At 41.8% G+C, this 27,453-nt stretch overlaps 1 protein-coding gene and 1 long non-coding RNA gene across 4 annotated transcripts in view; one reads left to right on the top strand and one right to left on the bottom strand.

The window, feature by feature from the left end:
* LOC121574017 overlaps positions 1–16,151 on the bottom strand; it is a 42,053-nt gene extending 25,902 nt beyond the window's left edge. Inside the window, exon 1 of the long non-coding RNA XR_006002135.2 lies at positions 16,083–16,151. This is a non-coding gene — a long non-coding RNA (uncharacterized LOC121574017). The remainder of the gene's footprint in view (positions 1–16,082) is intronic.
* LOC121574015 (prolyl 4-hydroxylase subunit alpha-2) lies at positions 2,732–27,399 on the top strand. 3 transcript variants are annotated; one of them, XM_041886525.1, is made up of 16 exons: positions 2,732–2,863; positions 15,404–15,506; positions 16,529–16,625; positions 16,817–16,968; positions 17,981–18,118; positions 18,815–19,054; positions 20,092–20,291; positions 20,621–20,797; positions 20,998–21,068; positions 21,189–21,288; positions 21,512–21,565; positions 22,595–22,648; positions 22,710–22,775; positions 23,833–23,901; positions 24,181–24,277; positions 26,891–27,399. In XM_041886525.1, exons 2-16 carry the CDS (start codon positions 15,422–15,424, stop codon positions 26,959–26,961), a joined length of 1,671 nt encoding a protein of 556 aa, XP_041742459.1. In that variant the 5' UTR covers positions 2,732–2,863; positions 15,404–15,421; the 3' UTR covers positions 26,962–27,399. The 3 variants fall into 3 exon arrangements, with proteins under 3 accessions (XP_041742459.1, XP_041742457.1, XP_041742458.1); XM_041886523.1 differs by lacking the exon at positions 22,595–22,648 and having other exon boundaries at positions 2,733–2,863; XM_041886524.1 differs by lacking the exon at positions 22,710–22,775 and having other exon boundaries at positions 2,733–2,863.
* Positions 27,400–27,453: the final 54 nt, after the last annotated feature.

Here is a 27,453-nt window from a genome sequence, read left to right as displayed (position 1 = left end):
AATGTAATGTTTAAATCCAACTGAGGTGACTGAACAGCTTTGTGTTTAGCTAAGAATAAATTAGACAACTGCTTCAACAAGATGTGATTCGTGGTACATCGGCACAATGAGAAAGCCAGAAAGGTGAGGCCTTATGTAAATAAATGATTGCAAAATATGTTACTTGTTCACAGCTCAATACAATCAGACTGACACAGATTACAATTCATACTATATAGCCTACGTCAAACATAAAAAACTACTAAAAGTAATAAACCAATACCATGATGGGAAGCTTTACTCCAGGTACAGTTGGGAAAGAACATGGTCCTTTATTTGAGAGATAACTGACCATTTCAGACGGAAGTCTTCTCTCATACAAATAACATTGCTGACACCCAATGGACATAAATGAATAATGCAGTCAATATCATTGACGTGTCCTGATTCTGTGTGGGGAGAGACTGCTATACAGCTGTACTTTATTCTGCACCTCAGTTATTACTGTTGGACAGGCAGAGATTGTGGTACTTTGATTAACTTTGATGAAAGTTAAGGTAAATATTACAGTACTATCTAGTAGAGCATCCACTGTGGTCAACTGGTTTCAATTGACAGTTTTGGTGCAAGCGGTTCTGGGTGTTGCTTTGGGGATCTTTGCACTGCCTGGAAAATAATCTGGGGTAAACACTAAATTACATCTAGCAAATTCTGGAAACACTAAGGAAAGGCATAGTTTTAAAACATCTACTGTCTTAAAACATCTACTGTCTGATATCGTCCTGTTGAGCTAGTGCTGAGAACATATGCCCTCTGCTGGAGTACAACACTGCTGTCTTTTTACGCCTACTACATTAGGTTACAGCTGAGGAGGATGGATTCAGAGGAACTAAAGGGACATCTACTGGACACAGAACAGTGCAGAGATAATGTCTTTCTCTCAAAAATGGAGCATGACCCCTTAAGTCAATGGTGAAATATTGAAGAGAGGAATTAAGTAAACAATAGTGAATATATCAGTTTGACATATCAATAGATAAGGATAGAATTTGACAACAACCCTTTTTAAAGGGTTATATGAAATTCAGGGGAGACAACATATCTTTAAATTCAGATTAAAATTATATATACATCCCATGTAAAGGTTTATAAGGAAATAACCTAAACTGCACAAGAATCCTAAACTTAGTAACACTTCATTTGAAAGTCTCCTTTCAAATAAGCTGTTTATAAACATTATAATTTAGTTCATTGAATTATTAATTAAGTAAATATATACATATTGCTTCTGATCAGTAGATTATTACAGGTTCTTGTAATAAACATGCACTATTTACTGATGTATAAGGCCTTTTGTCATTGTCAATATGATGAGTTTGCAAACAGTTTACTAGTTTACTAGTGGTCAGCAATTAATCACCATTAACCAAATTACTTATGAGATTGGCACTTTATAGGCCTACAATGCAGTGGTGGAAAAAGTACCCAATTGTCATACTTCAAAAAAGATACCTTAATAGAAAATGACTCAAGTAAAAGTGTAAGTCACACAGTAAAATACTAGTTGAGTAAAAGTCTAAAAGTATTTGGTTTTAAATATACTTAAGTATCAAAAGTAAACGTAATTGCTAAAATAGACTTAAGTATCAAAAGTAAAAGTATAAATCGTTTCACATTCCTTATATTAAGCAAACCAGATGGCACGTTGTTATTTTAATTTATGGATAGCCAGGGGCACACTCCAACACTCAGACATCATTTATAAACAAAGCATTTGTGTTTATTGAGTTCGCCATATCAGATACAGTAGGGATGACTAGGGATGTTCTCTTGATAAGTCCTGTGTGGCTCAGTTGGTAGAGCATTGCTCTTGCAACGCCAGGGTTGTGGGTTAAAGTCCCAAGAGGGACCACTATGAAAATGTATGCACTCACTACTGTAAATTGCTCTGGATAAGTGCGTCTGCTAAAATGTAAATAAGTGTGTGAATAGGACCATTTTACTGTCCTGCTAAGCATTCGAAATGTAACAAGTACTTTTGGGTGACAAGGAAAATGAAGGGAGTAAAAAGTACATTATTTTCTTTAGGAATGTAGTGGAGTAAAAGTGAAAGTTGTCAAAAATATAAATAGCAAAGTAAAGTACAGATACTCAAAAAAACGACTTAAGTAGTACTTTAAAGTATGTTTACCTAAGTACTTTACACCAACCAATGCTACAATGGAAACTAGTCAGGGTGAAACAGGAGTTCAGGTGAATTGGTCGAGATTACAGAATGATGTAGAATAAAAATAAAAAAATAAAAAAATATTGTACATTTGCAGAAGGGCACGTATTATATTACCGTAATTACGTTCGGTGCAGAGAGCAGTATGAATTTGGTAGGTTGCATCATGTAACATAATATACCCAAATGTCTTTCTTCCTCCAAGACATGTCGAACTCATTCTGTACATAATATTCCAGTTTAACTGACTTCAGAGACATGTCAAGTACAGACAAGTTCAAAAAGGAATTTTGACCATTCCACATATGATGTCAAAATATAATTGTATGCACTAGGTAGGCCTACTGTTTTATAATGCATACCTTTGGTAATAAGGACCTGCCTACCAGGTGCAACATGATAGCCATTATTTTATGGTTGCCATCAGAAGCCAAGTTATATGGTTCTGATTTAGCCTACTGTTGTAATGCGAAGACCACCGTTGTAGCTGAGGGGTCCCAGAATGTCGTGCGCATTTTGTAGAAGTTTTTTTTTACCAGTGTCTGTACGTGGCAGCGAAAAAAATCTCTGCAGATCACTAACCTCGGGCGTCTTCAATATATTTTCTCATGCTGTTAAAGGTGTAGGATTATTTTACAATCACAAGGGAACGAAAAGGTAAGTTTACATATACATTTTAATGTTCCAGATGCATACTGTCATGATATATGTGTGCTGCACAGAGGAGCGCAGCATGTAATTTCTGTAACATGATGTGTAGGCCTATTGTAGTCAATAACAACTGCCCCCTTTTGGGACATTATTGATACTAAACCAGACATTTCTGCCAAATAATTGAATTAAATCGTGAATTGGGTAGGCCTTATGCTGGCATGCTCGTTTTTGCGCATACGCTTGCTTTACCTGCCTTGTTGGCAACTGTAGCTGCAACAACAACGTATCACGGCTGACATAAAGTTTTGTCAGTTTTAGTCAACATTGCAGAATGCCATTATAACTTCAGGATTTTGAGGGCTAGGTAGGCAATATGTATTTAAAACATAACATTGGCAGTCACCTTTCTCTGAACTGTTTTTATTATTTTTCAAAACAACTTTTTCACAATACCCTGATGTGTTCAAACGGGGATTTCTAGAAACGTCGCTGTCTTGGCTGACCACTGGCATTGTAACGGAGTGAATGACTGTAGCAAGAACCCATGGGCACAGACGTCAGTTCAATTTCTTGTTTTTATTTACATTTGGTTGAGTTGTCAGCTTACGTGAATTCAATGTGAAATTCCCCACCCCTTACATTAATTACTTTTTGCAAATCCAATCAGTTTTCCACGTTGATTCAATGTCAATGTCATCACATAGATTTATTGGTTGAAAGACGTGGAAACAACGTTGATTCAACCCGTTTTTGCCCAGTGGGAAGACTGAGCGAAAAGGGTCAATATCAGGGGATATCTTTATCAATATATTTCGGACATTTAATTAGACATAAGGAGTAGACATGCTCCAGATAAGCATGTCCTTAATTTCGTATACAGAGCTATGATATTCTCTGTAATGGGATAGTTTCTACATGCATCCAATCCGGACCTCTGAAATCTCCCTGCTACAGTATGAATCCAGGGAGATATTTGGGGTGAGGTACGTTCAAGACACGCTCCTGATGCATATTGGTAGAATATTCTAACTCCGGAAAGGGTATGTGTCAACATGCTGACATATCTAAGCCTTCATACATAGGCATGAACAAATACACATATTTTCATAAATGTATCATATCTGTAGTCATTACCTGACCTGATTTATTTCAATAGATATCCTTACATGATATGTGAATCATGGATATTTTAATGTTTCATCATTTTATGTCTGATCGAAAATGGGCAAAATCCGAGTTATGAAATGTCCAGCACCCAAATAATTTTTCCTGTTCAGGCGCTGAAATCATAGCACTTCTTCACATGAAGGTGACATATCTGAGCATACATTTGCACCATATTCAGTAGTAGGCTATACAAGGCACGGAAAGGCAAACATATTTAATCCAAGTTGCTATTTCCAAAGCATATCTGCTTTTTCTGTTTAAATAAATGCAGCATAGCAAATCCAGAGTTCCAATCCCAACACTAGAAAAAAGTGCCTGGAATGTAAAAGAACGTTAACCGGTTCCCATGCTTTTAAAATAATGTTTATGTTCCGTTACAGTATGGATCACTTTCGTTCCAGGTTCAGTTTCTGTTCCTTGAAAAATGTAATTATTTTCAGGTTTTTGGTTCTGTTCCCTGAACCGGTACCAACCCCTGCTAGTTACCACAGCCACAAAGTGACTATATAGTAAAAAGTCATGACAAAAATAAGATTTTTGGTCTTAATTTAAGGTTAGACATAAGGTTAACAGTGTGGTTAAGGTTAGGGGTGGGGTAGGTTTAAAATCAGATTTTAAGAAGATAAATTGTAGAAATAGGCGGGGTTTATGATTTTGTGACTGTGGTAACTAGTGAACACTTTTATCCAGAGGGAATACAAAATTATAGTGTCTGAAAGATTTATATGGATTTAATATTTGTCAATTTATTGAGCATGACCTCAGAACTCAAATAAGCATCAGAAATGGTCCTTATTTAGCATATCAAAATCCATAAAAAAATCCTGAGAAAATATGCTATGTAGGCCTACTGTTAGTACTTGACAACATATTGAGAAAAAATATGTCCACAAAGGCCTATCTCAGGATATCTAATGAGTCCATATCCGGCCATACCATGAATGATATCCAGAGGGAATTCAAAAATGATATGTTCATATGGATTTCATATTTGTGAAATTATTGAGCATGTGCTGAAAACTCAGAAATGCATCAGAAATCGTACGTATTGTCAACATGAAGAGTGAAAATAGGATGTCACATAGCTCTGGATATCGAATGAGTCCATATCCAGCCATAGGAAATTGCCATGTGTGATATTCGGACTAATCCCAAAATCATATACACTACATAACCAAAGGTATGTGGACACCTGCTTGTCGAACATCTCATTCCAAAATCCCCCCCACACACACTCTTCTGGGAAGGCTTTCCACTAGATGTTGGAACATTGCTGCGCAGACTTGCTTCTATTCAGCCACAAGAGCATTAGTGAGGTCGGGCACTGATGTTGGGCACTGGTATTCGACCTTGAATGCCTGATTCACACAGTCCCCTCTGAACAGTTGATGTTGAGATGTGTCTGTGACTTGAACTCTGTGAAGCGTTTATTTGGGCAGCAATTTCTGAGGCTGGTAACTCTAATGAACTTATCCTCTGCAGCAGAGGTAACTCTGTGTCTTCCATTCCTGTGGTGGTCCTCATGAGAGCCCGTTTCATCATAACGCTTGATGGTTTTTGTGACTGCACTTGAAGAAACGTTCAAAGTTCTTGAAATGTTCTGTATTGACTGACCTTCATGTCTTAAAGTAATGATGGACTGTCGTTTCTCTTTGCTTATTTGAGCTGTTCTTGACATAATATGGACTTGGTCTTTTACCAAATAGGGCTATCTTTTTGTATACCCCCCCACTACCTTGTCACAACACAACTGATTGGCTCAAATGCATTAAGAAGGAAATAAATTCCACAACTTAACTTTTAAGAAAAAGCACACCTGTTAATTGAAATGCATTCCAGGTGACTACCTCATGAAGCTGGTTGAGAGAATGCCATGAGTGTGCAAGGCTGTTATCAAGACAAAGGGTGGCTATTTGAAGAATCTCAAATATAAAATATATTTTGATTTATTTAACACTTTTTTTGGTTACTACATGATTCCATATGTATTATTTCATAGTTTTGATGTCTTCACTATTATTTTGCTATGTAAAAATAAAGAAAAACCCGTGAATGAGTAGGTGTGTCCAAACTTTTGACTGGTAGTGTATGTCCGGTTCTTTACCTGGATCTCCACTGATCTAACACTACTGTCGGTCCCAGGAATGGTCTTGGTGATATGGCCCACCGGCCAGGAGGCAGAGGCAGTTGAGGGTCCACTATCATTACTACTTGGCCAGTGTCCAGGCTGGCCGTTTCTCTCCGCCATTTCACTCTGTGCTGTAGGCTTAGTAGGTAATCCCGAATGAATCTGATCTGGCTGTGCCGCCACCGGCGTCTGCCGATGAGGTTTGTATCAGCATACATGGCTTGAGGAAATGAGGCGTCTCTGCGCCCCATCAAGAGCAGATTCGGTGTGACCTGATCTGGGTCAGCGATGTCTGCAGAGAGATATCCCAAGGGTTTGGAGTTCAGTATCCCTGCCACCTCTATCAGCACGGTCCGCAATATGGTTTCAGTGACAGTTTGGTCACCCAGAACGAATCGTAGGGCTGTCTTCACCGATTTGACCTCTCGCTCCCATGGTCCTCCAAAATGAGGAGCTCCTGGAGGGTTGAATTTGATGGAGATTTGTTGGTCCATCAGTTGATCCTGGAGGGTTGGTTCCATTGCTTGGAAGGCTTCCTCCAACTTGGCTTCTCCTGCCTTGAAGTTTCCAAACTCTCCAGTAGGTCCAGGTGGACCCATCTAGTTGTCAAGCACTGAACAGAATGCCCCAGCGCTTCTCCACTGGACAACCTAGCTTGATCGTAAAGGGGGGGTTTGAGGAGGTGCAAGCAAGCAAGGGGAAAATCCACCATTTTGGACAAAGTTGCTCTGGCCCGCCGTCTCTGTCCCTCAATGCAGGCGTATTGGTGCTTGTGAATGGCTCCTCGTCCTCCAAGTATCCAGTACTTCCGCCTCATCTCCCCATAGACTCTCTCTGGCCCTGGGTGGAGAAGCTTCTCATCATAACTCTTAATGAGGAGGCTGGTGAGAGGGTGTCTGGAGTCGGGGATAATTGGATGGATAGCATCGGGATCCAAGACTTCTGCTTGGCGCAGCCTCCCTCCGACTCTGATCATTCAGAGTATTTGGTTGTACTCTGGGTTAAGAGAGAGAAGACGGCCATCCTTAGCCACTTCCTTACCGGCTTTCTGAGCTTTTAGCTCCTCAGAGAAGCTGACTGCTTGAGCATGATGCAGGAGGAGTGTCTGCAGTGAGGGAGGTGGGTATGGAAGCCACCCCATCTGAGGTCTGGTTGGTGGCTGCGATCAGATCCTGCAGTGTTTGGGATTGTGCCAGTTCCTGGAGAGTTTTACCACGAGTAATGTCATCAGTAGGATTGTTTGCGCTGTCAGCATACCTCCAGTCATTGACTTCCGTTAGGTCTTGAATTTCTGCAATGCGAGTTCCGACAACCACCTTATACCTGCAGGACTCCGACTTGAGCTAGGTCAGTACCGTGGTAGAATCACCCCAGTAGATGACCCTTTGGATTGGCAAGGTGACCTCGGCTTGCAAGGTGGAGGCCAACTGGGCTCCAGAAAGGGTAACGTTGAGTTCCAGCCTAGGCATTGACAACTGCTTCTTGGGTATGACCCTGGACCTGGCCATGACAAAGGAGACATGGGTCTGGCCTACATCATCCTCCACTCAGAGATAGGAAACCACTCCATAAGCCATAAGCCCGCTCTGAAGTGTCACATAACACATGAAGTTCCCGGCTTGATCCTAGTTGGTCAGCAAAGGGTGGCACATAACATCTTGGCATCTGGACTTTGGATTTGGAGAGCTCCGATAACTCTGTTTCCCAACAGATCCATCTTTCCACTAGGTTAGCTGGGTGGATTGGTTCATCCCAGTCCCTCTTGGTCTGCCACAGGTCCTGGACTAAGACTTTGGCCCGGGTTGTGCAAGGCAGGATATACCCGAGGGGATTTCAGTGCACAGGGCTGAGCGGTGCTTGTACCCCATTGTATCCGGTATGCAGCTCCATCTCAGTCCTAGAGTGGGCTCTTGTGGGTTGATGCCAGACTGCGACAGCCATAGTTCAAATCTACTTGTCCTGGCGGGAGGTGCTGAATAACCTCTGTTGTGTTGCTGGCCCTCTGTCGGACCTCAAATCCCCTTTTGGACAGGAGATTCCGGACTTTGTCAAGGAGTGATTCCGCTTCAGCAGTAGATGAGAGGCTCTGTAAGCAGTAATCTACATAGTAGGCATTCTCCACTGAATCCCAGTCTTCTGGGTCACTGTCTGGGTACTCCCGGGCGTTTCTCTGCAGAGGGTATATGGCACATCAAGGACTGCATGTGGTGCCAAATGGGAGTACTTGCCATTCATAGATTGTGGGCTCTGCATCTCGTTCCATATCTTGCCATATGAACCGGAGCAGTGCGGTGGCAGAAGGCAGCAGATGAATCAGATGAAACATGGCTTTGATGTCTAAACTGATAGCTGTGGAATGCTGCCGGAACCGGAGAAGGACACCGAGCAAGGAAGGACCTTAGGTTTTCCCAGGGAGCAGACAGTCATTCAGGCTTTGACGAGGAGCCTCGAATGAACAGTTGAAGACAAGTCGGTACTTCCCACTGTGTTGCTTTATAACATGGTGAGGGAGATACCAGGATTCGCTGAGTGGGTTCCCCTCTTCATGAGCTGTCACTTTGGTGACATCCTGCCTTCACAAGGTTATGAATCTCCCAGTTATGAACTTCAGAAAGCTCAAGGTTCTTCACTCCTTCCCACGGAGTAGGGGGAGTACAGCCCATGTTGTGGTTGACAGAGGAGGATGGTTGGGCACCCGTAGTAGTGGGGTTGCATACCTCTGAACTCCATCCATTTCAGTGGTGGTGGTGTGCTTCTCCAGGACTTCTAATGCATAGGAGTCATGTTTTGAGCGGGTAACCTCCTTTAGCTTCCGGTTGGGGAAGGTGTCCATCTTCCAGAGCATCTCCACATTCCGAAGGAGCTCAGTGGCCGGACAGGGAGATGGAGCTGGACTGCTTCTGGTGAAGAGGACTTGATGTGACTGTACAGCTTGGGTGGAGAGAAGTAGATGGGCTGGACCCTGCACAGCCCAACCCAAGGATGTATGGACAGCGACAGGCCCTCCTTCTGGTCCAGCTCGTATAGGCTCGGTCGGAGTGACGTGGTGTGGGTAGTCTGACCCAATCAGGATGAGTGGCGCAGCCCTGGCCATGTTGGGATGAGGCAGTCCTCTGAGATGAGGATATTGCTCTTGTAGAACACTCACCGGGCAGGAGAGCTGTGCGAGATACAGGCCATCTGTCGTGAAGGCATTGTGATGTTGTAGGCCACGTCCCTCTGTCCTGAAGGTGAAATGCAGAAAGTCACGGCAGAGCCCTTCACTTGGATAACATCATGTCGCACCGTTCTGAGGTTAAGCGTCTTGGGGGTCCCCTTTAGGTTAAGCTGCCCATCATCTAGAACGGCAAATGTATCCATGCTCCTCCCTTCGCTTTGCAGGGTGTCCTTTACCACCTTCAACATGACCCTTGGAGACCAGTTAGGCTGGTCGAGTAGAGCTCCTTTGCGGCTCCTACCCTGAGCATACACTGCTCCTTCGGTGCTTGGGGATTACATCATGCAACACTGTGAGATGGATTTCCTTACAGCTGTTTCAGGGTTTCCTCAATGTTCAGGTCTCCGCTTTATGGCTACGGGCACACTTGTAGCGTCGCTCACCTGAAGTTATCCAGGCCTTCAATTGGGGTCGAGTGAGCTTTTGTACCTTGGGGAATAAACCCAGGAAGTACCCCTTACTATTGCAATAGGGGCAGTAGGGCTGGAATTTGATGTCCTTGCTCTTGAGAAAGGCCTTCTTCCCGGGTTCCTCCTTCCTGGGTTCCTCCCTTCCGGGTTCCTTCCCGGCTTCCCTACTTAAGTACATGGTAGTGGGATTTGGCCGTTCAAACTCCTTCCTTACCCCAGAGGCAGCGGCTGAGATTGAGGCCTGGTGAGTGATGCTCTTTACCCTCGCCTTCACCTGCAACCATGCTGCCAGCTCTTTGAGGGCATAGGTGCATTTCGAGCCCTCTTTCAGGATGCCTTTCTTCAAACAATGTTCGATGAAACTGTCTCTGAGGTAGGCTGGAAGCTTGCCAAGGAGTCTGTCCACGTGGGAGCCACATTTCAGCTCGTTCCTGTCTTCTCCTTCAACAGATTGGAGTATTGAGGTCAAGGATTGGACAGCAAGGGAGAACTCTTGGAAGGCAGAATGGTCTCCTGTTTTGATTGGAGGCACGTTCAGGATGTTATTTAGTTCAGGATGTTATTTAGTTCATTCTGGACCACACAGCCTGTAACTCATTTGAAAGCAGGTGAAGTTTAAAGGCGCAAGAGAAGTGTGTGTTGTGCATCCGGAGTGGACGCAGGGCAAAGAGTGGGAGATGTGTAGAAACCTCCTTTGGGTGCTCTACGTGTTCTGTGCCACTTTGCGGGATGGGGCCGTGCTTCCAGAAGTTCCATGACATGTTGTAGGCTAAATGCAAACAATAAAGTGACAGTGTGAAATATGAATTTGTCCTACAAATCTTTTATTGTCGCTGACCTGTTATTGTGTTTTGTATCTTCTCTTATCTGTCTCTGTCTAGTACTCATTGTATTCACTGAATTTTTGTCAAAGTAGGCTACTATTAAAACATTTTGTGTCAGGCCTAGTCTTTACTAAATCTTATTGAGAGAGGTTACCTACATTTTGAAATAGTTTCTAAATAGTTTTTTTGTGCATTTTTACATTGTTACATAAGTAAGAATCATTGACAATCAAATAGCCTGCTTTGTGTGGGTTTTGAAATACTCTCTGAATATTGTCCTTTGGTCACATTTTAGATAATTTTTTAAATATGTACAGTTGAAGTCGGAAGTTTACATACACTTAGGTTGGAGTCATTAAAACTTGTTTTTCAACCACTCCACAAATGTCTTGTTAACAAACTATAGTTTTGGCAAGTCGGTTAGGACATCTACTTTGTGCGTGACACAAGTAATTTTTCCAACAATTGTTTACAGACAGATTATTTCACTTATAATTCACTGTATCACAATTCCAGTGGGTCAAAAGTTTACATACACTAAGTTGACTGTGCTTTAAACAGCTTGGAAAATTCCAGAAAATGATGTCATGGCTTTAGAAGCTTCTGATAGGCTAATTGACATCATTTGAGTCAACTGGAGGTGTACCTATGGATGTATTTCAAGGCCTACCTTCAAACTCAGTGCCTCTTTGTTTGACATCATGGGAAAATCAGAAGAAATCAGCCAAGACCTCAGAAAAATAATTGTAGACCTCCACAGGTCTGGTTCATCCTTGGGAGCAATTTCCAAACACCTGAAGGTACCACGTTCATCTGTACAAACAATAGTACGTAAGTATAAACACCATTGGACCATGCAGCCATCATACCGCTCAGGAAGGAGACGTGTTCTGTCGCCTAGAGATTAACATACTTTGGTGCGAAAAGTGCAAATCAATCCCAAAACAACAGCAAAGGACCTTGTGAAGATGCTGGAGGAAACAGGTACAAAATTATCTATATCCACAGTAAAACGAGTCCTATATCGACATAACCTGAAAGGCCGCTCAGCAAGGAAGAAGCCACTGCTCCAAAACCGCCATAAAAAAGCCAGACTACGGTTTGCAACTGCACATGGGGACAAAGCTTGTACCTTTTTGGAGAAATGTCCTCTGGTCTGATGAAACAAAAATAGAACTGTTTGGCCATAATGACCATTGTTATGTTTGGAGGAAAAAGGGGGCACTTGCAAGCCGAAGAACACCATCCCAACCGTGAAGCATGGGGGTAGCAGCATCATGCTGTGGGGGTGCTTTCCTGTAGGAGGGACTGGTGCACTTCACAAAATAGATGGCATCATGAGGAAGGAAAATTATGTGGATATATTGAAGCAACATCTCAAGACATCAGTCATGAAGTTAAAGCTTGGTCGCAAATGGGTCTTCCAAATGGACAATGACCCCAAGCATACTTCCAAAGTTGTGGCAAAATGGCTTAAGGACAACAAAGTCAAGGTTTTGGAGTGGCCATCACAAAGCCCTGACCTCAATCCTATAGAAAATGTGTGGGCAGAACTGAAAAAGCGTGTGCGAGCAAGGAGGCCTACAAACCTGACTCAGTTACACCAGCTCTGTCAGGAGGAATGTACCAAAATTCACCCAACTTATTGTGGGAAGCTTGTGGAAGGCTACCCGAAACGTTTGACCCAAGTTAAACAATTTAAAGGCAATGCTACCAAATACTAATTGAGTGTATGTAAACTTCTGACCCACTGGGAATGTGATGAAATAAATATAAGCTGAAATAAATCATTCTCTCTACTATTATTCTGCCATTTCACATTCTTAAAATAAAGTGGTGATCCTAACTGACTTAAGACAGGGAATTTTTACTAGGATTAAATGTCAGGAATTGTGAAAAACTGAGTTTAAATGTATTTGGTAAGGTGTATGTAAACTTCCGACTTCAACTGTATGTTCTAGCAGTGTGTTGTGAGGAATGAGTTAACATTAGGATATGACAGAAATCTGGAAAGGTGAAGTCTGAGGCTTGGGTGGGTTGTCTCGGCATGTTCTCAGCCTGGGGAGGGTGTTTGTGCATGATCAGGTCCTTTATCCAGCTTCACTGATTAACTTGAGATTTCTACACAACAACAGTTTCACTGTGAGTTCATCCCAGCCAGAGGCCAATGTTAAGTTGAAAGAAATATGATACAGTATAAACCTGTTAGTATTAATGCAAAATGTACTGTAGTATTTTCACTTTTATCAGTACACAAAGAGTAAGGTAGTGTATGATTTACTCTCTTATTGGACTTGTGAAATTGAGATTTCCCCTTTTGGAATCTGACTGGCCCTAGACAACCATAACTTGTACAAGCCAGATGCTCTTCCATGGAACTTCTTTCAGCTGAGCTCCAACAGCAGTAGACCCTTCCCCAGATGGAGGCATCTGCTGAGTAAACATTTCCTGTTTTCTCAGTCAGAAACCTTTACTATGCTCTTCAAAGTAAGCTCCTACTGCACACTTTGTTCTCTGTCCTTTCAATACCAGTGTTGGCAAGGGTAGCGGTGGCAACACTTACATCATCTTTTTTTGTAGCGGTGGCAACAATTTAGCAGCCGCTGCTAAATGAATATAGGGGAAACCCTGCCAATGGTCAGAACTGCAGGACTAACCCATGACTGGCAAAACTGGGAGTGGGAGGTCAGAAGAACTAGAGGCAGGGAGATGCGTGGGAGGATGGCGCCGAATTCACAGTGCACAGTATTCACTTACTCAGCAATTCCACATCTACCCACTAGTTCAGGCATTTGTTGGTAAATACCATTTAGCAATGGTATGCTGCTCTCTAACCAAATATCTGCATTTATCATGAATGTATCAAATTCCACAATTTCTTTACCTTTTTGCATTAAAAAAAAAGTGATATTTGAAAAAGACTGTCACCGTCAGCTACATAGGTAGTGCTTTAGCTCGAAGTCAGCTCCTCCTCCTCTCTCTTTTCTCCTAGCATCTGTCATTGTCCCTGGTGGATCTCTTCTTCTGGGAAGTGACTGTTTTTCTCCATTCCTCACAAAAATGTTGTTGACTCATCATCTGGAAAGGCTCAAGGGATTGGTTTTATTTAGATAAAAACGACGATTTGCAAAAACATGGCATATTCTGCACAAATCTATCCATACATTCTGCCCTCCTCTATCAGTGTTTCACTTTCAAAGGTATAGCATAGTAATAAACAATTTGAAGCATAATGTAAGACTAGTGACAAATATTTAAGAAAATGTTTATCTATTGTCAAAACTTGCACATTTCAATCACAATCTGACACAATCACTTATAAATTAGGCTAGTCGTATTCTTCTCCAGATGCTTAGTATGCTTCAAATGAGGTCTGTTTGACAGTTAGGTATCACACTGTGTTTCAGCAGGTCATTGGTGATAATCCAAAATTAGAGCTGGATTAAGGAGAAGCAATGGGTATAGTGGTTCAGACGTAGTGTGAAGTGAGCTGTGCTTAATTAGACAGACCTGCAGTAAACAGTCATCACTGAGGAATGATGTGGTGAAGCAGCTAGGGAGAGTTTAGAAACAGACGCTCTGTACAATGCTGCTTCACACCCTGTATAACCTCACTGTAAACTCTCTCTCTGAAGTATGTCATGTGTGTCTATGTCAACAGTATTTGGGATTTTATACAGGAAAGAAAAAGTGGAAAATGTTGTTTTGTCGAAACACTACTTCTATCGACCAAGTACTGTAATTCCTCTGTATGTGTGAACCAGACAAGTTTACAGACTTCTTAACCATTAAGGAAGCAGATGTGGCAGCTTTCTAATACACTCTGCCCTGTCCCCTGTCCCCTAACCCATGACCCAGACATACTGTAGTTGGTAACCAGACATTTTACATTTAAGTCATTTAGCAGACACTCTTATCCAGAGCGACATACAGGAGCAATTAGGGTTAAGTGCCTTGCTCAAGGGCACATTGACAGATTTTTCACCTAGTCAGCTCGGGGTTTGAACCAGTGACCTTTCGGTTACCGGCCCAACACTCTTAACCGCTAGGCTACCTGCCCCCTTTTAGCAGGGAATTTATGAGTCTTCTCCTCCAATGCTCTGCTACAGATGTAAGATCTTAATTTGAGTCTGTTTGCTACAGCAGGAAAATCATCCTGCAGCAACAGGAAATGTGAATTATTATGTGGATTATAATGAATGGACATTTTTCTATGGGTTGACCAATTTTTTGTAAGGGGAAAATCAAGTCTGAAATTTCAAAGTGGACATTTCAAACATCAGAAGTCTTTTAAAACCTCAAATACACTACAAGTAAAAAATGTCCTGCGTTGCAGGAAAGTTATCCTGCAACAGGGTGATCAAATTAAGATCCTATGATCAACAAAAATATAGATTAACCCTATGAGTCATCATTTCTCATTAGTCACGTGGCGGGCCAGCCCCAATGGAGGCCCTCGGTTTTGCTTTTGCAGCCATTTTTAGACTCAGATGACAAACCACCAGACCGCACAGGGCCTCCCAGCTGGTGGGTAATGGCTAACAGAATAGGAAAAAGCCTGTTGGAAACTATGAACACACAGCACCGCATGCTTTTTCATAATGAAGACATTGCCTGTTTAAAAATTGTTTCAGTATCACATCTCTGATAATATAGTAGCCTAATGTAATTTGTTGTGTGGATCATTAAAAAGGATATGACTGACTTGCCTGTCTTAATTGCCCCTGAGGGGATACATAAAGTTGTATTGTATTGAATTGAATGACCAATTGATGTGATTGTGTGATGTCATTGCAGGTCTTATCTACCAGTACAATGAGGAAACACCTGTCTCTCCTAGCCCTGGCTCTGGTTTGCTGCTGCTTCTGGAGCGTTCAGGCTGAAGTCTACACCTCTATAGGTAAACCTATACCCATGTACTATATGGCTATACGATTAAGCCTCTGTAGGCACCCTTTACCATTACAACTCTATAAGTAGGCCAATACCCTTACCCTTGTATGTCTGACATGACACCAGTCATCCTTAGTTCTTGCATGCCCTAATTCCTGTCATAAATCATCTCATTTAGAATTCTTAAGTCTATAGGATATTGAATTCAGGATTCCTGCCTTTCCAAGCATGTTGATTCCGCTGTATTTGCTGTGGACAGTATGCTATTGAGAAGAGAGAGCTTTACACCCCCGGCCTCCTGGGCCTCTTTGTCTTAGAGTTGACTGACATTCTTTCTTTCGCCAAAACCTCCAGAGTGTTCATCAGGCTTCTAAAAGTGATCTGGAAAACAATTAGCTAAGTCTCTGAACTCTCCTCACATCTGTCCAGCATAGCTATCAAATGAAGGAAACACCTGCTACAGACTTAGGCTTCGGATAGTTTACAGCATACTCCATGGATTTCACATAGTTTAAGCAGCCTCATTAAGCATTGTTTTGATACAACACATATCAGTAACTAGGCAAGTATCTTATATACTTACTTTGGCTGCCATTACCCTAAGATATAAATCTTGCTTGAAGCTGTTTTGCTATTCCTTCTGGCAACCGCATTGAGTTCACTCTTAACTGTCTAGCGTTGCTATGGAATTGTTTTCTGCACACAGCAGCATTCCCGCCCCCTTACCCCAAGAACCATGGGTATTTAGAATGCTGTGTGGTTGGACACATACCGGTAATTCTATACAATCACAGCAGAGAATGCTACAGGTGGAGACTTTTTACTTACTAAAGTCTGTGTGAGGTAACTTTATTTTACAGACAATTAAACCAAAGCATATTCTACGTCCACCACTTTCCCTTAGGAAAATACTTGACCTGGTTGCCTAACACATTTATTACAAAGGTGTGCAGTAGTCTATAACACATTTAATGAGTCATTTCCAGTTTCATATTCAACATGGCCCTTTTTCTTTCAACTTTCCATTAGGTCAAATGACAGACCTGATATACACAGAGAAGGAGTTGGTTCAGTCCCTGAAAGAATATATTCAAGCAGAGGAGTCCAAACTTGCTGCTGTGAAAAGGTGAACATTACACTCTGTAACCATACGACTTTGATAGCCTTGTTTTCAATTATGTTCATTTGCCAAAATAAGACTAGACAGAATAGGCCCATTTGAGAAATGATCTAAAATCAGATTGTAGCACGATTGGAGATCATTCTCTACTATACTGAACCTGACTGTTTCCTTCCCTGTGCTGTGCTGTGTTGTAGCTGGGCTAACAAGCTGGACGTGCTGACTCGTGCCTCCACTTCAGACCCAGAGGGCTACCTGGCCCACCCCGTCAACGCCTACAAGCTGATGAAGAGACTCAACACGGAGTGGTCCGAGCTGGAGAGCCTGGTGCTGCAGGACCCCTCAGACGGTACGATAGGGTCGGAGGGAGGGAGAGGTTACAGCTTCTATATAGCTCCTCTGTGTGTGGGTTTGAGGAGGCTTGTGGAAAAGAGGGTGTGAGGCCAATTCTGATCCATCCTGCTCCACCCCCACATCTGCAGAGTAGAGTGGAGCTGAGAGAGAACACAGGCTGTCATCTTTCATGTGCAGCTGCATCTTTCCTCTGTTTACATTGGCCACATCTACAGTGTGTGTGTATGTGTCTGTGTGTGTCTTTTGTCTTGTGTGTATGTTTTATCTTTGTATGCAGTATGCACAGCCATGCAGCTGTGTGTATGTGTGGACCTACCAACATTGGCTAAATGGAATACCTGGAGTAATTATCATTATAAACTGGATGATTTGATCCCTGAATACTGATTGGCTGAACGCTGTGGTATATGAGACCACATACCACGAGTATGACAAAACATTTTATTTTTACTGTTCTATTTAAGTTGGTAACCAGTTTATAATAGCAATAAGGCACCTCGAGGGTTGTGGTATATGACTAATATACCACGGCTAAGGGCTGTATCCAGGCACTCCACGTTGCATCGTGCATAAGAACAGCCATTAGCCGTGGTATATTGGCCATATACCACCCCCCTCCCCCGTGCCTTATTGCTTAATTATATCAGCTAGTCTCCCTTGTGTGTCCCTGGAGAGCTCTTAGCCTATGCATGGCTAGCATCACAGTTTACATTCTCTAGTTATCTTAACCTCACACATTACATTATCACACATCATAGCAGTCCACACCAGGCAACTCCACTGCAGATGTTCTGTGCTTGATGCCTTGATGCCTTTGACTCTTTGTTTGCATCCCACATGGTACCCTATTCCCTATATAGTACACTACGTTTGACCAAAGTCCCTATCAAATCCCTGGTTAAAAGTAGTGAATAGGGTAGTATTTGGGACGCTGCATTTGATTCACAAGATTTGAATAATTTTTCACTGCTTCACTCTGTGTCTCTATCACTGTGTTCCCTCCTCAGTGTTCATCTCCAACATGACAGTACACAGGCAGTTCTTCCCTGACGAGGAGGATGAGAAAGGTGCTGCCAAGGCTCTGATGCGTCTCCAGGACACGTACAAACTGGACTCAGAGAGCTTCTCCAACGGCAAACTGCCAGGTGAGGCTCTATCCTCTCCTTGACTCATCCCTACTCTTTGTGTGTGAACAGTCACTCAAACCCTGCCAAGGAAGATTCCAGAAGGCTCCAGATGTGTTATCACAGTGGCTGCATCCCAAATGGCACCCTATTCCCTACATAGTGCACTACTTTTGATCAGAGCGCTATGGGCCCAGGTCAGAAGTGGTGCACCATATAGGGAATAGGGTGCCATTTGGGATATAGACAGTGTGTGAGCTGAGCATTTCTCAGCCTGCCCTCCCAGCACTATCAGACCGCTAAGTGCTACTGCAGAGATCGGTTTCTATTTCTTCCAGCCAGATGTCTACCCTCTCCAGAAATGCAAGCTCAAACAGAACAGTCTTGATACCAACAGCAAATGCTGTGGCCACACATTCACTATCTTTTATGACAAACGTACATCCTATCCTAGTATTGCACACCCCACCAAGTCTGGGAACTCTGTCAGAAAAAGGTTGCAAAAGCAGAGTGTTTTGATATGACCCTCTTACTGCTGCTATAGCAACATACACTACAGTATCATAACACCATTATGGATTTATGGAGCACTCTCATGGAGTAACCTCATGAACAGTTGATAAACAAATCATAAACAGTTATTACCGGGAAACCTCAAACAGAGCAGAATGGTGCTGTATTGACAAAATGGTACACTATACTATACTATACCTGCAGGGATGCACCACAACGCCATCCTGACAGTGGATGACTGTTACGACATGGGGAAGACGGCGTACAACGAGGCAGACTACTACCACGCGGTGCTGTGGATGCAGCAGGCCCTCAAGCAGATTGATGCAGGGGAGGAGCACGTGGTGTCCAAGGCTGATGTCCTGGACTATCTCAGCTACTCCGTCTACCAGATGGGAGACCTGCCCCGTGCCATCGAGCTGACACGCCGCCTAGTGGCCATCGGTAGGACACACACATGACATACTGCTGTTTTAGATCCAGGAGCTGATTATTAGGGGTGTTTGACAACAGGAGAGATGTCTTTCTCTCGCACTCTCTCATACCCTCTCTCACACATTCTCACTTTCTCAATGTCTTCTACTCTCACTTTCCCTCACACATTCTCACTCTCATTAACACACTCACACTTCCTCAAATACTCTCATATTCTCGCACATTCTAACATAATCACCCTCTCAAAACCTCTCGTATACGTCCAGAGTTCCAGGGTGTAACCCAAAGAGTGGTCATGGTTTACTATTTTGAACTGCATCAGGGATGTTGTTGTCTGTTAAAGGCTGCAATTATGGAGTTCTGGTTACTTTGTTTGAATGTGAAGTTAAATGGACCGAGCCCAAGGTCAACAACTAGGAAGATCTACCAGCACTGTCATATTTACCAAGTAAAGAATCAGATTTAAAATAATAACATTAGCTACTGTAGTTAGCTAGAGTAACATATTGTTGGGTAGTTGGTATCTTTTTTACAGCTGTCTGTGACCCCAATTCCCAGTGTGATTGTGGCAGGAAACGTGCTACTTTTAACTCTTCAAAGCCTTTGAAGTAGACAAAGGGAAATGCCGTACTAGGGAGTTGGTATAAAATGTTTGTTGTAGCGGTTCCTGTAATTCCAACTGAAAAGACAACTGGACCTAACTAAAATAAATGAATGCCTTTTTGCTATACTGCATTAAATCCTTTATCATGCCTCTCATCCCATTACATGTAATAGCAATTTTGAAATAACTGGCTCCAAAGACCACAAGTGGGCATCTTATTTCAGACATTCAATGTAAGTGTTTAGGCCTATTTCCCTTGGTACTCAAAACTGATGTATTTTGTTTGGTTATAGTAGCATCACACAGAGAGACAGTTTATTTTCACTCAAACCATTGATGAGAGTTAAACGTTGTTGAATTGTGTCATGCCATCACACAATTCCCTCATATTCCCCATGTCCTCTTAATCTGCCGAACTGCAACACCCATGGTGTCCTTACAGACTCTAGCCACCAGAGGGCAGGAGGCAACCTGCGTTACTTTGAGAAGCTGCTGTCCAAGCAGCTGAAGGAGCTGAACCAGGAGGTCCAGGAGCCGGCCACAGAGGAGCCCATCCAGCTGGGGACCTACAAGAGACCCAAGGACTCCCTGCCTGAGAGGGAGATCTATGAGGGCCTGTGCAGGGGAGAGGGAGTCAAAATGGTGAGACTGACTGAATCGTATAACACACAGATAGGGTTTTATAAGTAAGGAGCATGAGATGTAGCCTGGTCCCAGTATGTGCTATCATGTCAACTCCTTGACAAGGAGTGATATGGAGTTGACAAGAGTGCATTAGCAGACAGGGATTTACATGATATGGTGTCAGAAGGGGGATGTCTAAAAACGACACTGTTATTTATTCCGTATGTTGAGTGGTAATGTGAGGGAACTTTTAGAGAGGTGATGTGAGGTAACTTAACAGGGTTTGGGAGAGGAGATGTGAATTCCTGTCTAACTCCCACACCCTCAACCCATCCCACCCCATCCAGACCACTGAGAGGCGCAGCCGGCTGTACTGCCGCTACCATGACGGAAACAGGAACCCTCGCCTGCTGCTCCAGCCCATGAAGGAGGAGGACGAGTGGGACAGCCCACATATCGTCCGCTACCTCAACGCCCTGTCAGACTCAGAAATTGAGAAGATTAAGGAGCTGGCCAAGCCCAGGGTAAGAGGAGCAGTAAACAGTACCAGCAGGGCCACTATAACCTCGCAGATTATCTCTATTTTTAGATATAATACTATACTGTATGTCTTAGTGGTAGTATTGAAACATAATCATAAGGTGGTGAATGTCCAAGGAAAATGAAATGTTACAAATACTGTATGTCAATATTTATTTATACTTGTCTGTATATCTTTGTATAGCTTGCAAGAGCTACTGTTCGAGACCCAAAAACAGGCGTTCTGACCACAGCAAACTACAGGGTATCAAAAAGGTGAGTTATTATGGGTAAGCAGGGTTTTGGCGCCCTCTGTGGATCATGTTTAGCTATGCTTAATCTCTGGGTGAATGAGTGTTGTTGTTATGTCGAGTCAGTGGATGTGTTGTCCTTCAGTGCCTGGCTGGAGGGGGAGGAGGACCCTATTATTGAGCGTGTCAACCAGAGGATAGAGGACATCACAGGTCTGACAACGCAGACTGCCGAGTTACTCCAGGTACACACCACATACTATATAGGACCGTACATGCGTTCTACCTGTTAGACACGCATATTACCTAACACTGGATACCATTTTCTGGTGGCTCACTGCTAGAATACCCCTGTTCACTATTTGTGAAACTGTAATGACATTTTTAACAGACACCTGGTTTTGTGTGACTAGTCTTAAGCTTCAGATGTTGTCAAATAATTCAGCTTCTTCTCTTTTCACTGAACAGATTGCTAACTACGGGGTCGGAGGACAATATGAGCCACATTTTGATTTCTCCAGGGTAAGGGTAACCTCTAGACAGACTAAAATTGCTCTCTGTTGCATCTGAAAAGGGATGCAACAGGCATGCAATGGTTTATCCTGCTGGGTTCTATGGAGAAGTATGTTTTCCCGTGTATGTTGACTTGTGATAAAAAATTACTTCCGTAGCACACACATTTACCGCTGCGCTGTTGACAGTGTTAGCTGTCAACATGCAAGACATTGTCTAAGACAAATGTGGACCTATAAAGTTTTGGCAGGGGGTTCTCCATATCATTGATCATCCACTGCTAGAATAGTATGTAATCTTAAGAGAGGCCCTGAATTCCTATATGGCAGATTGCCAAACGAGACCTAGGTATTATCTCAAATGGCACCATATTCCCTATATAGTGCACTACTTTTGACCAGGGCTCTGGGACGCATCTAGGGATGCATATTCCTAGAAGGAGAATACTTTTTCTAGTAATAATATAAATCATCACATTTTCACACATAATCACGTTTTTCCATGCATGCTGCCTTTGATATGTGGTGATTGAGTTATGTTCTTTAAAAACACATTCAATACACGTTCAGAAGTTGTTTTATTTTAAGTTTTTGTCAAAAAGATCACAGCAGGATGAAGATTGCATTTTTAACCTCGGGCACAGTTGAAGTTTTTATAGTGAGTACTGTGTGTATATTTCTTCTGTCTGGAAGGTTTCAGACTGTGCACTCAAGATGCCCGGGGTCACCACCCACTTGTAGACAGTAGCTCTAATGATTCCCAGTGTTGCTCATGGGAGCTGCACAAAGCATCAATTGACTTCATGAAAAGATATCCATATAATCTAATCATCTAATTATTCAATATTATATTATTTTCGATACACTAAATATTCAATAGTTGCTCATATTTTGTGAAATTGGTTAGGCCTCACTGATTTTCAGTAACTATGTTAAGTCAAACAGATGTTAATAATCAATTTAGTTATAGGGCCCTAGTGGCGGGATCCTAGAGTTATTCATTTCAGTCTGGGTTAAAAGTTATAAACATTTGTTGCAGCGTCCTCAGGACATCATGGTCGATGGAAATAGACTTGCTACCTTCCTGAACTACGTAAGTACATGTCTCTGTGTGTGTTCAACTTGTGTTTTACTCTCAAATTTTATCTTCATAGAAAGATGAACCTGATGCTTTCAAAACATTAGGCACTGGAAATCGTGTGGCTACTTTTTTAAATTACGTAAGTATGCGTAACCAGTTGCTGCTGTCAATTTATAGTAGCAATTTACAGTAGCAGTTACTGATATAGATTTGGACTCTTCTTTTTGGGTCTCCATTTTGTATAATGTTTGTTTTTGGCAGATCCATGACCTCTATTTGAATATTGGACTTCAATTGATTGACATTTCCATGTTTGTCAAACATCTGACAATCAGTGTTACCGCATACTCATACCATCACTAACCTAGTAGATGGTTGTCGGATGAAACGTGATAAAATACTGGACATTTACCGTTGGAGTCTCTGTCTGTCAATTTCAGTGCATATTGCGGTGTGTTGTACCCCCTACCCCATAACATGCTATCTCGTTTCTTGGTCCATGCTAATACAATATAATGCATGATGTGAGTGTGTAAATAGAGAAGAATGCCATGCTTTGCAGAACTACAGCGCTTTTGGATGATTCATTTTTCTACTGCACTTCTGTCTAGTTGAATGGCTGGCTCTTATGGACTTGGTGTTGGTGTATAATAGTATAATGGTGTATGATAAACATATTATGTTTAGTGTCATTAAACAATTTGTCATAGTTTCAAGACTTTCAAGACACTTATTTAGATCTTCAGTAGTCTTTACATTGCTATTATTATTATTTTTCAATTAAGATCACTTTATTCGTCAATTGTACACATGGTCCAATAGAAATGTAACTTTGCTTTATCCCAACCCCTCTGAAAGACACATGTATACATATACAGGTTGGAGCAGGGGGCTGCCACACTGGGCGCCCATGGAACAGTTGTTATGGGTGGTTAAGTGCCTTGCTCAAGGGCACAACAACAAGCAATGTCATGTAGGATTTGATACCGTCAGACCTGGGATTATAACTGGCAACATTCCGGTTGCTGAGTCCCCTCTCTAACTGATAGGCTACCTGTAACTTGTATCATTACACACCTGTTATAACAGTGTATCCTTGTAAAGTCAGTACACATTTCTTACAGTATAGTAAATTCATAAGTGCAGTTACTATATATCAGTAAAGCCAGCTGACAGGGTTTTGTTTTCCCTGACAGATGAGTGATGTTGAAGCGGGAGGAGCAACTGTGTTCCCAGACTTTGGAGCAGCTATCTATCCCAAAAAGGTGAGAGACAAACCATTTACCTACTCTTACACAAGTACAGCCCTCATCACTATAGGGCCAGGAGCTTTTCCTGACCATGTGACCTGGTCAGGAAAAACTCTTGGCTCTAGATTTTCCTGGTCGGGTCACATGGTCAGGGAAAACTCCTGGCCCTATTCATCAAATATATGTAACCCTGGGTTGATAGGGCACACAATATCTTATAGTGGTCCATCATGTCAATGCAGTGGTGACTTACATGTGCTGAACAGGGTATGTCTCCTCTATGTGTGTCCACAGGGAACTGCAGTCTTCTGGTACAACCTCTTTAGGAGCGGAGCGGGAGACTACAGGACCAGACACGCTGCCTGTCCTGTGTTAGTAGGAAGTAAATGGGGTGAGTTGGATGGAGAGTTTAATCCAAAACACACAAGCAGCCTCTAATCTCAATATCAATACATTCATTGGTGTCAGTCATTTGATGTGTTTCTTTGACTACTTTCTAGTCAGTGTTCCTTGTATGTATCTCTATTGTATCTCTCACGTAGGCTGCAATCAAACCTTCATAACAATGTTACTGCAGGGTCGTTCCATATCAAAAAGCACAAGAAAGAGGATTTTGACACCTACCATCTCAGATTGTTCTGAAATCGTTTCTGTAGTTCGAAACAGATAAGATTTTCATTCCTGAAACATTATTTTGTCAAAATATAATTTGATCTTTGAGAAATGAAGATAATTGATTGCACCCAAATTGCTCATGATGAAAATACTGTAAATTATGTGGTCATACAAGTCAAGCCAGTTCTCCATGAAATAAATGTTGTTGGCCTTCTCTTAGCAACCATTTTTGGATTCCTCATGTCTTACTCATTGGTAAGAAGAAGTTTGGTCCAAATCGGAGGTTGGGTACTATATTTATTGAATATTATATGAATCCTATCAAATAAAATGGCCAATTTGGGTGCAATCAATTAGATTAATTTCTCAACGATGAAATTATATTTCAACAAAATAATGTTGAAGGAATGCTTATCTTATCTGTTTCTAACAATCTGAGATGGTGGGTGTCATGGCTTGAGCAAATGACATAGAAAGTCTGCCTGCACATACACTTACAGTACCATCAGAAAGTATTCACAACCCTTTACTTTTTTGTGTTACAGCCTGAATTTAAAATTGATTAAATTGGGATGTTTTGTCACTGGCCTACACACAATGCCCCATAATGTCAAAGTGATATTATTTTTTCTAAATTTTTACAAGGTAATTAAACTTAAAAGCTGAAATGTCTTGAGTCAATAAGTATTCGACTCCTTTGTTATGGCAAGCCTAAATACATTTGCTTAACAAGTGACATAATAAGTTGCATGGACTCACTCTGTGTGCAATAATAGTGTTGAATGACTACCTCATCTCTGTACCCCACACATACAATTATCTGTAAGGTCCCTCAGTCGAGCAGTGAATTTCAGTGAACAAAGATTCAGCCAAAAAGACCAGGGAGGTTTTCCAGTGCCTCGCAAAGAAGGGCATGTATTGGTTGATGGGTTAAAATAAAAAAAGCAGACATTGAATATCCCTTTGAGCATGGTGAAGTTATGAATTACACTTTAGGATGGTCATTACACCCTGTCATTACAAAGATACAGGCATCCTTCCTAACTCAGTTGCCAGAGAAGAGGGAAACCACTCAGGGATTTCACCATGAGGCCAATGGTGACTTTAAAACAGTTACAGAGTTTTTAATGGCTGTGATAGGAGAAAACTGAGGATGGATCAACAACATTGAAGTTACTCCACAATACTAACCTTATTGACAAAGTGAAAAGAAGGAAACCTGTATAGAATAAAAATATTCTGAAACATGCATCCTGTTTGCAACAAGGCACTAAAGTAATACTGCAAAATAAATGTGGCAAAGCAATTAACCTTTTAAGCATAGTGATGGCTGCATCATGTTATGGGTATGCTTGTAATCGTTAAGGAATGGGGAGTTTTTCAGGATAAAAAAGAAACGGAATGGAGCTAAGCACAGGCAAAATCCTAGAGGAAACCTGGTTCAGTCTGCTTTCCATGAGACACTGGGAGATGAATTCACCTTTCAGCCGGACAATACATCAAATTAAATGTTATTTGTTGCATACACATATTTATATATATGTGTGTGTGTGTGTGTATACAGTGCATTCAGAAAGTCATGATCAACTCTGAGATGGAGATGTGTCGCGCTGCATGAGGCAAATGGTGGTCACGCCAGACACTGACTGGTTTTCTGATCCCTACCTTTTTTTAAGGAATCTGTGACCATCAGATGCATGTCTGTATTCCCAGTCATGTGAAATCCTTAGATCTGGGCCTAATGAATTTATTTAAATTGACTGATTTCCTTATATCAACTGTAACTCAGTAAAACCTTTGAAATTGTTGCATGTTGCATTTATATTTTTGTTCAGTATACTTGAAAATCTATGGCAAGACCTGAAAATTATTGTCTAGCAATGATCAACAACCAATTTGACAGAACTTGAAGATTTTGAAAATAATAATGGGCAAATGTTGCACAATCCAGGTGTGGAAAGCTCTTAGAGACTTACCTAGAAAGACTCACAGCTGTAATTGCTGCCAAATGTGCTTCTACAAAATATTGACTCAGGGGTGTGAATCCTTATGTAAATAAGATATTTCTGTATTTCATTTTCAATAAATTTGCCATAATTCCTAAAAACATGTTTTCACGTTGTCATTATGGGGTATTGTGTGTAGATGGGTGAGTTTTATTTTTTTTTCCATTTGGATTTTAGGCTGTAACACAAGAAAATGTGGAATAAGTCAAGTGGTATGAATACTTTCTGAAGGCACCGCACTTTGAGAATAGGAAGCATCTACCTGTGAGTGGAGTCTTCCTGGTAGTTGTAGGTTTTAACAGAGCCCTAGTGTCACACATTGGAGATAATTGAGACTGACACTGAATTGAGACTGACATACATTTATTTTTATCTGTTGCCAGTGTCCAACAAATGGATCCACGAGCGAGGTCAGGAGTTCAGGAGGCCATGTGGCATGACAGAAGTGGACTGAACTTGACCTCTCACCCCTAACCCCTGGCTGGAGGAGTACACTCCACCTGCAGTGCCTGAACTTTTGATTGATCACACACACACACACACACACAAACACACACACAAACACACCTACTGTGGTATCCATTATGGCTTTTAACAATGATCTGAAGCTTGGGACTCTGCAGTAACTATGCAGATAAAGAGAAATGGATTTGTGAATGCAGATTAAAGTCTCTGATTTCTTGTTTTGTTTACATGTTATTTGTTTAGCATTCAGATGTTTTATACAAAAATGACTTATGAATAACCACATACTGACTGCACAACCCTATCAGAACTTACTGCTTCATCTGTTCCTGTCCATTTCGTTTGTATTTATAGACTGCTTAAATTATTACACTGTATGATTGTGACATTTTTTATAGAATAAACACTGTCTTTTATTAGAAGTGCAGTAGGTCTACATTCATTATTGTGATGGCTGATCTCTCTGCCGGCTCTGTCAAAT

Source organism: Coregonus clupeaformis, chromosome 9 (assembly GCF_020615455.1).
Source record: "Coregonus clupeaformis isolate EN_2021a chromosome 9, ASM2061545v1, whole genome shotgun sequence".
Lineage (NCBI taxonomy): Eukaryota > Metazoa > Chordata > Actinopteri > Salmoniformes > Salmonidae > Coregonus > Coregonus clupeaformis.
This window is presented reverse-complemented; position numbering and strand designations above follow the sequence as displayed.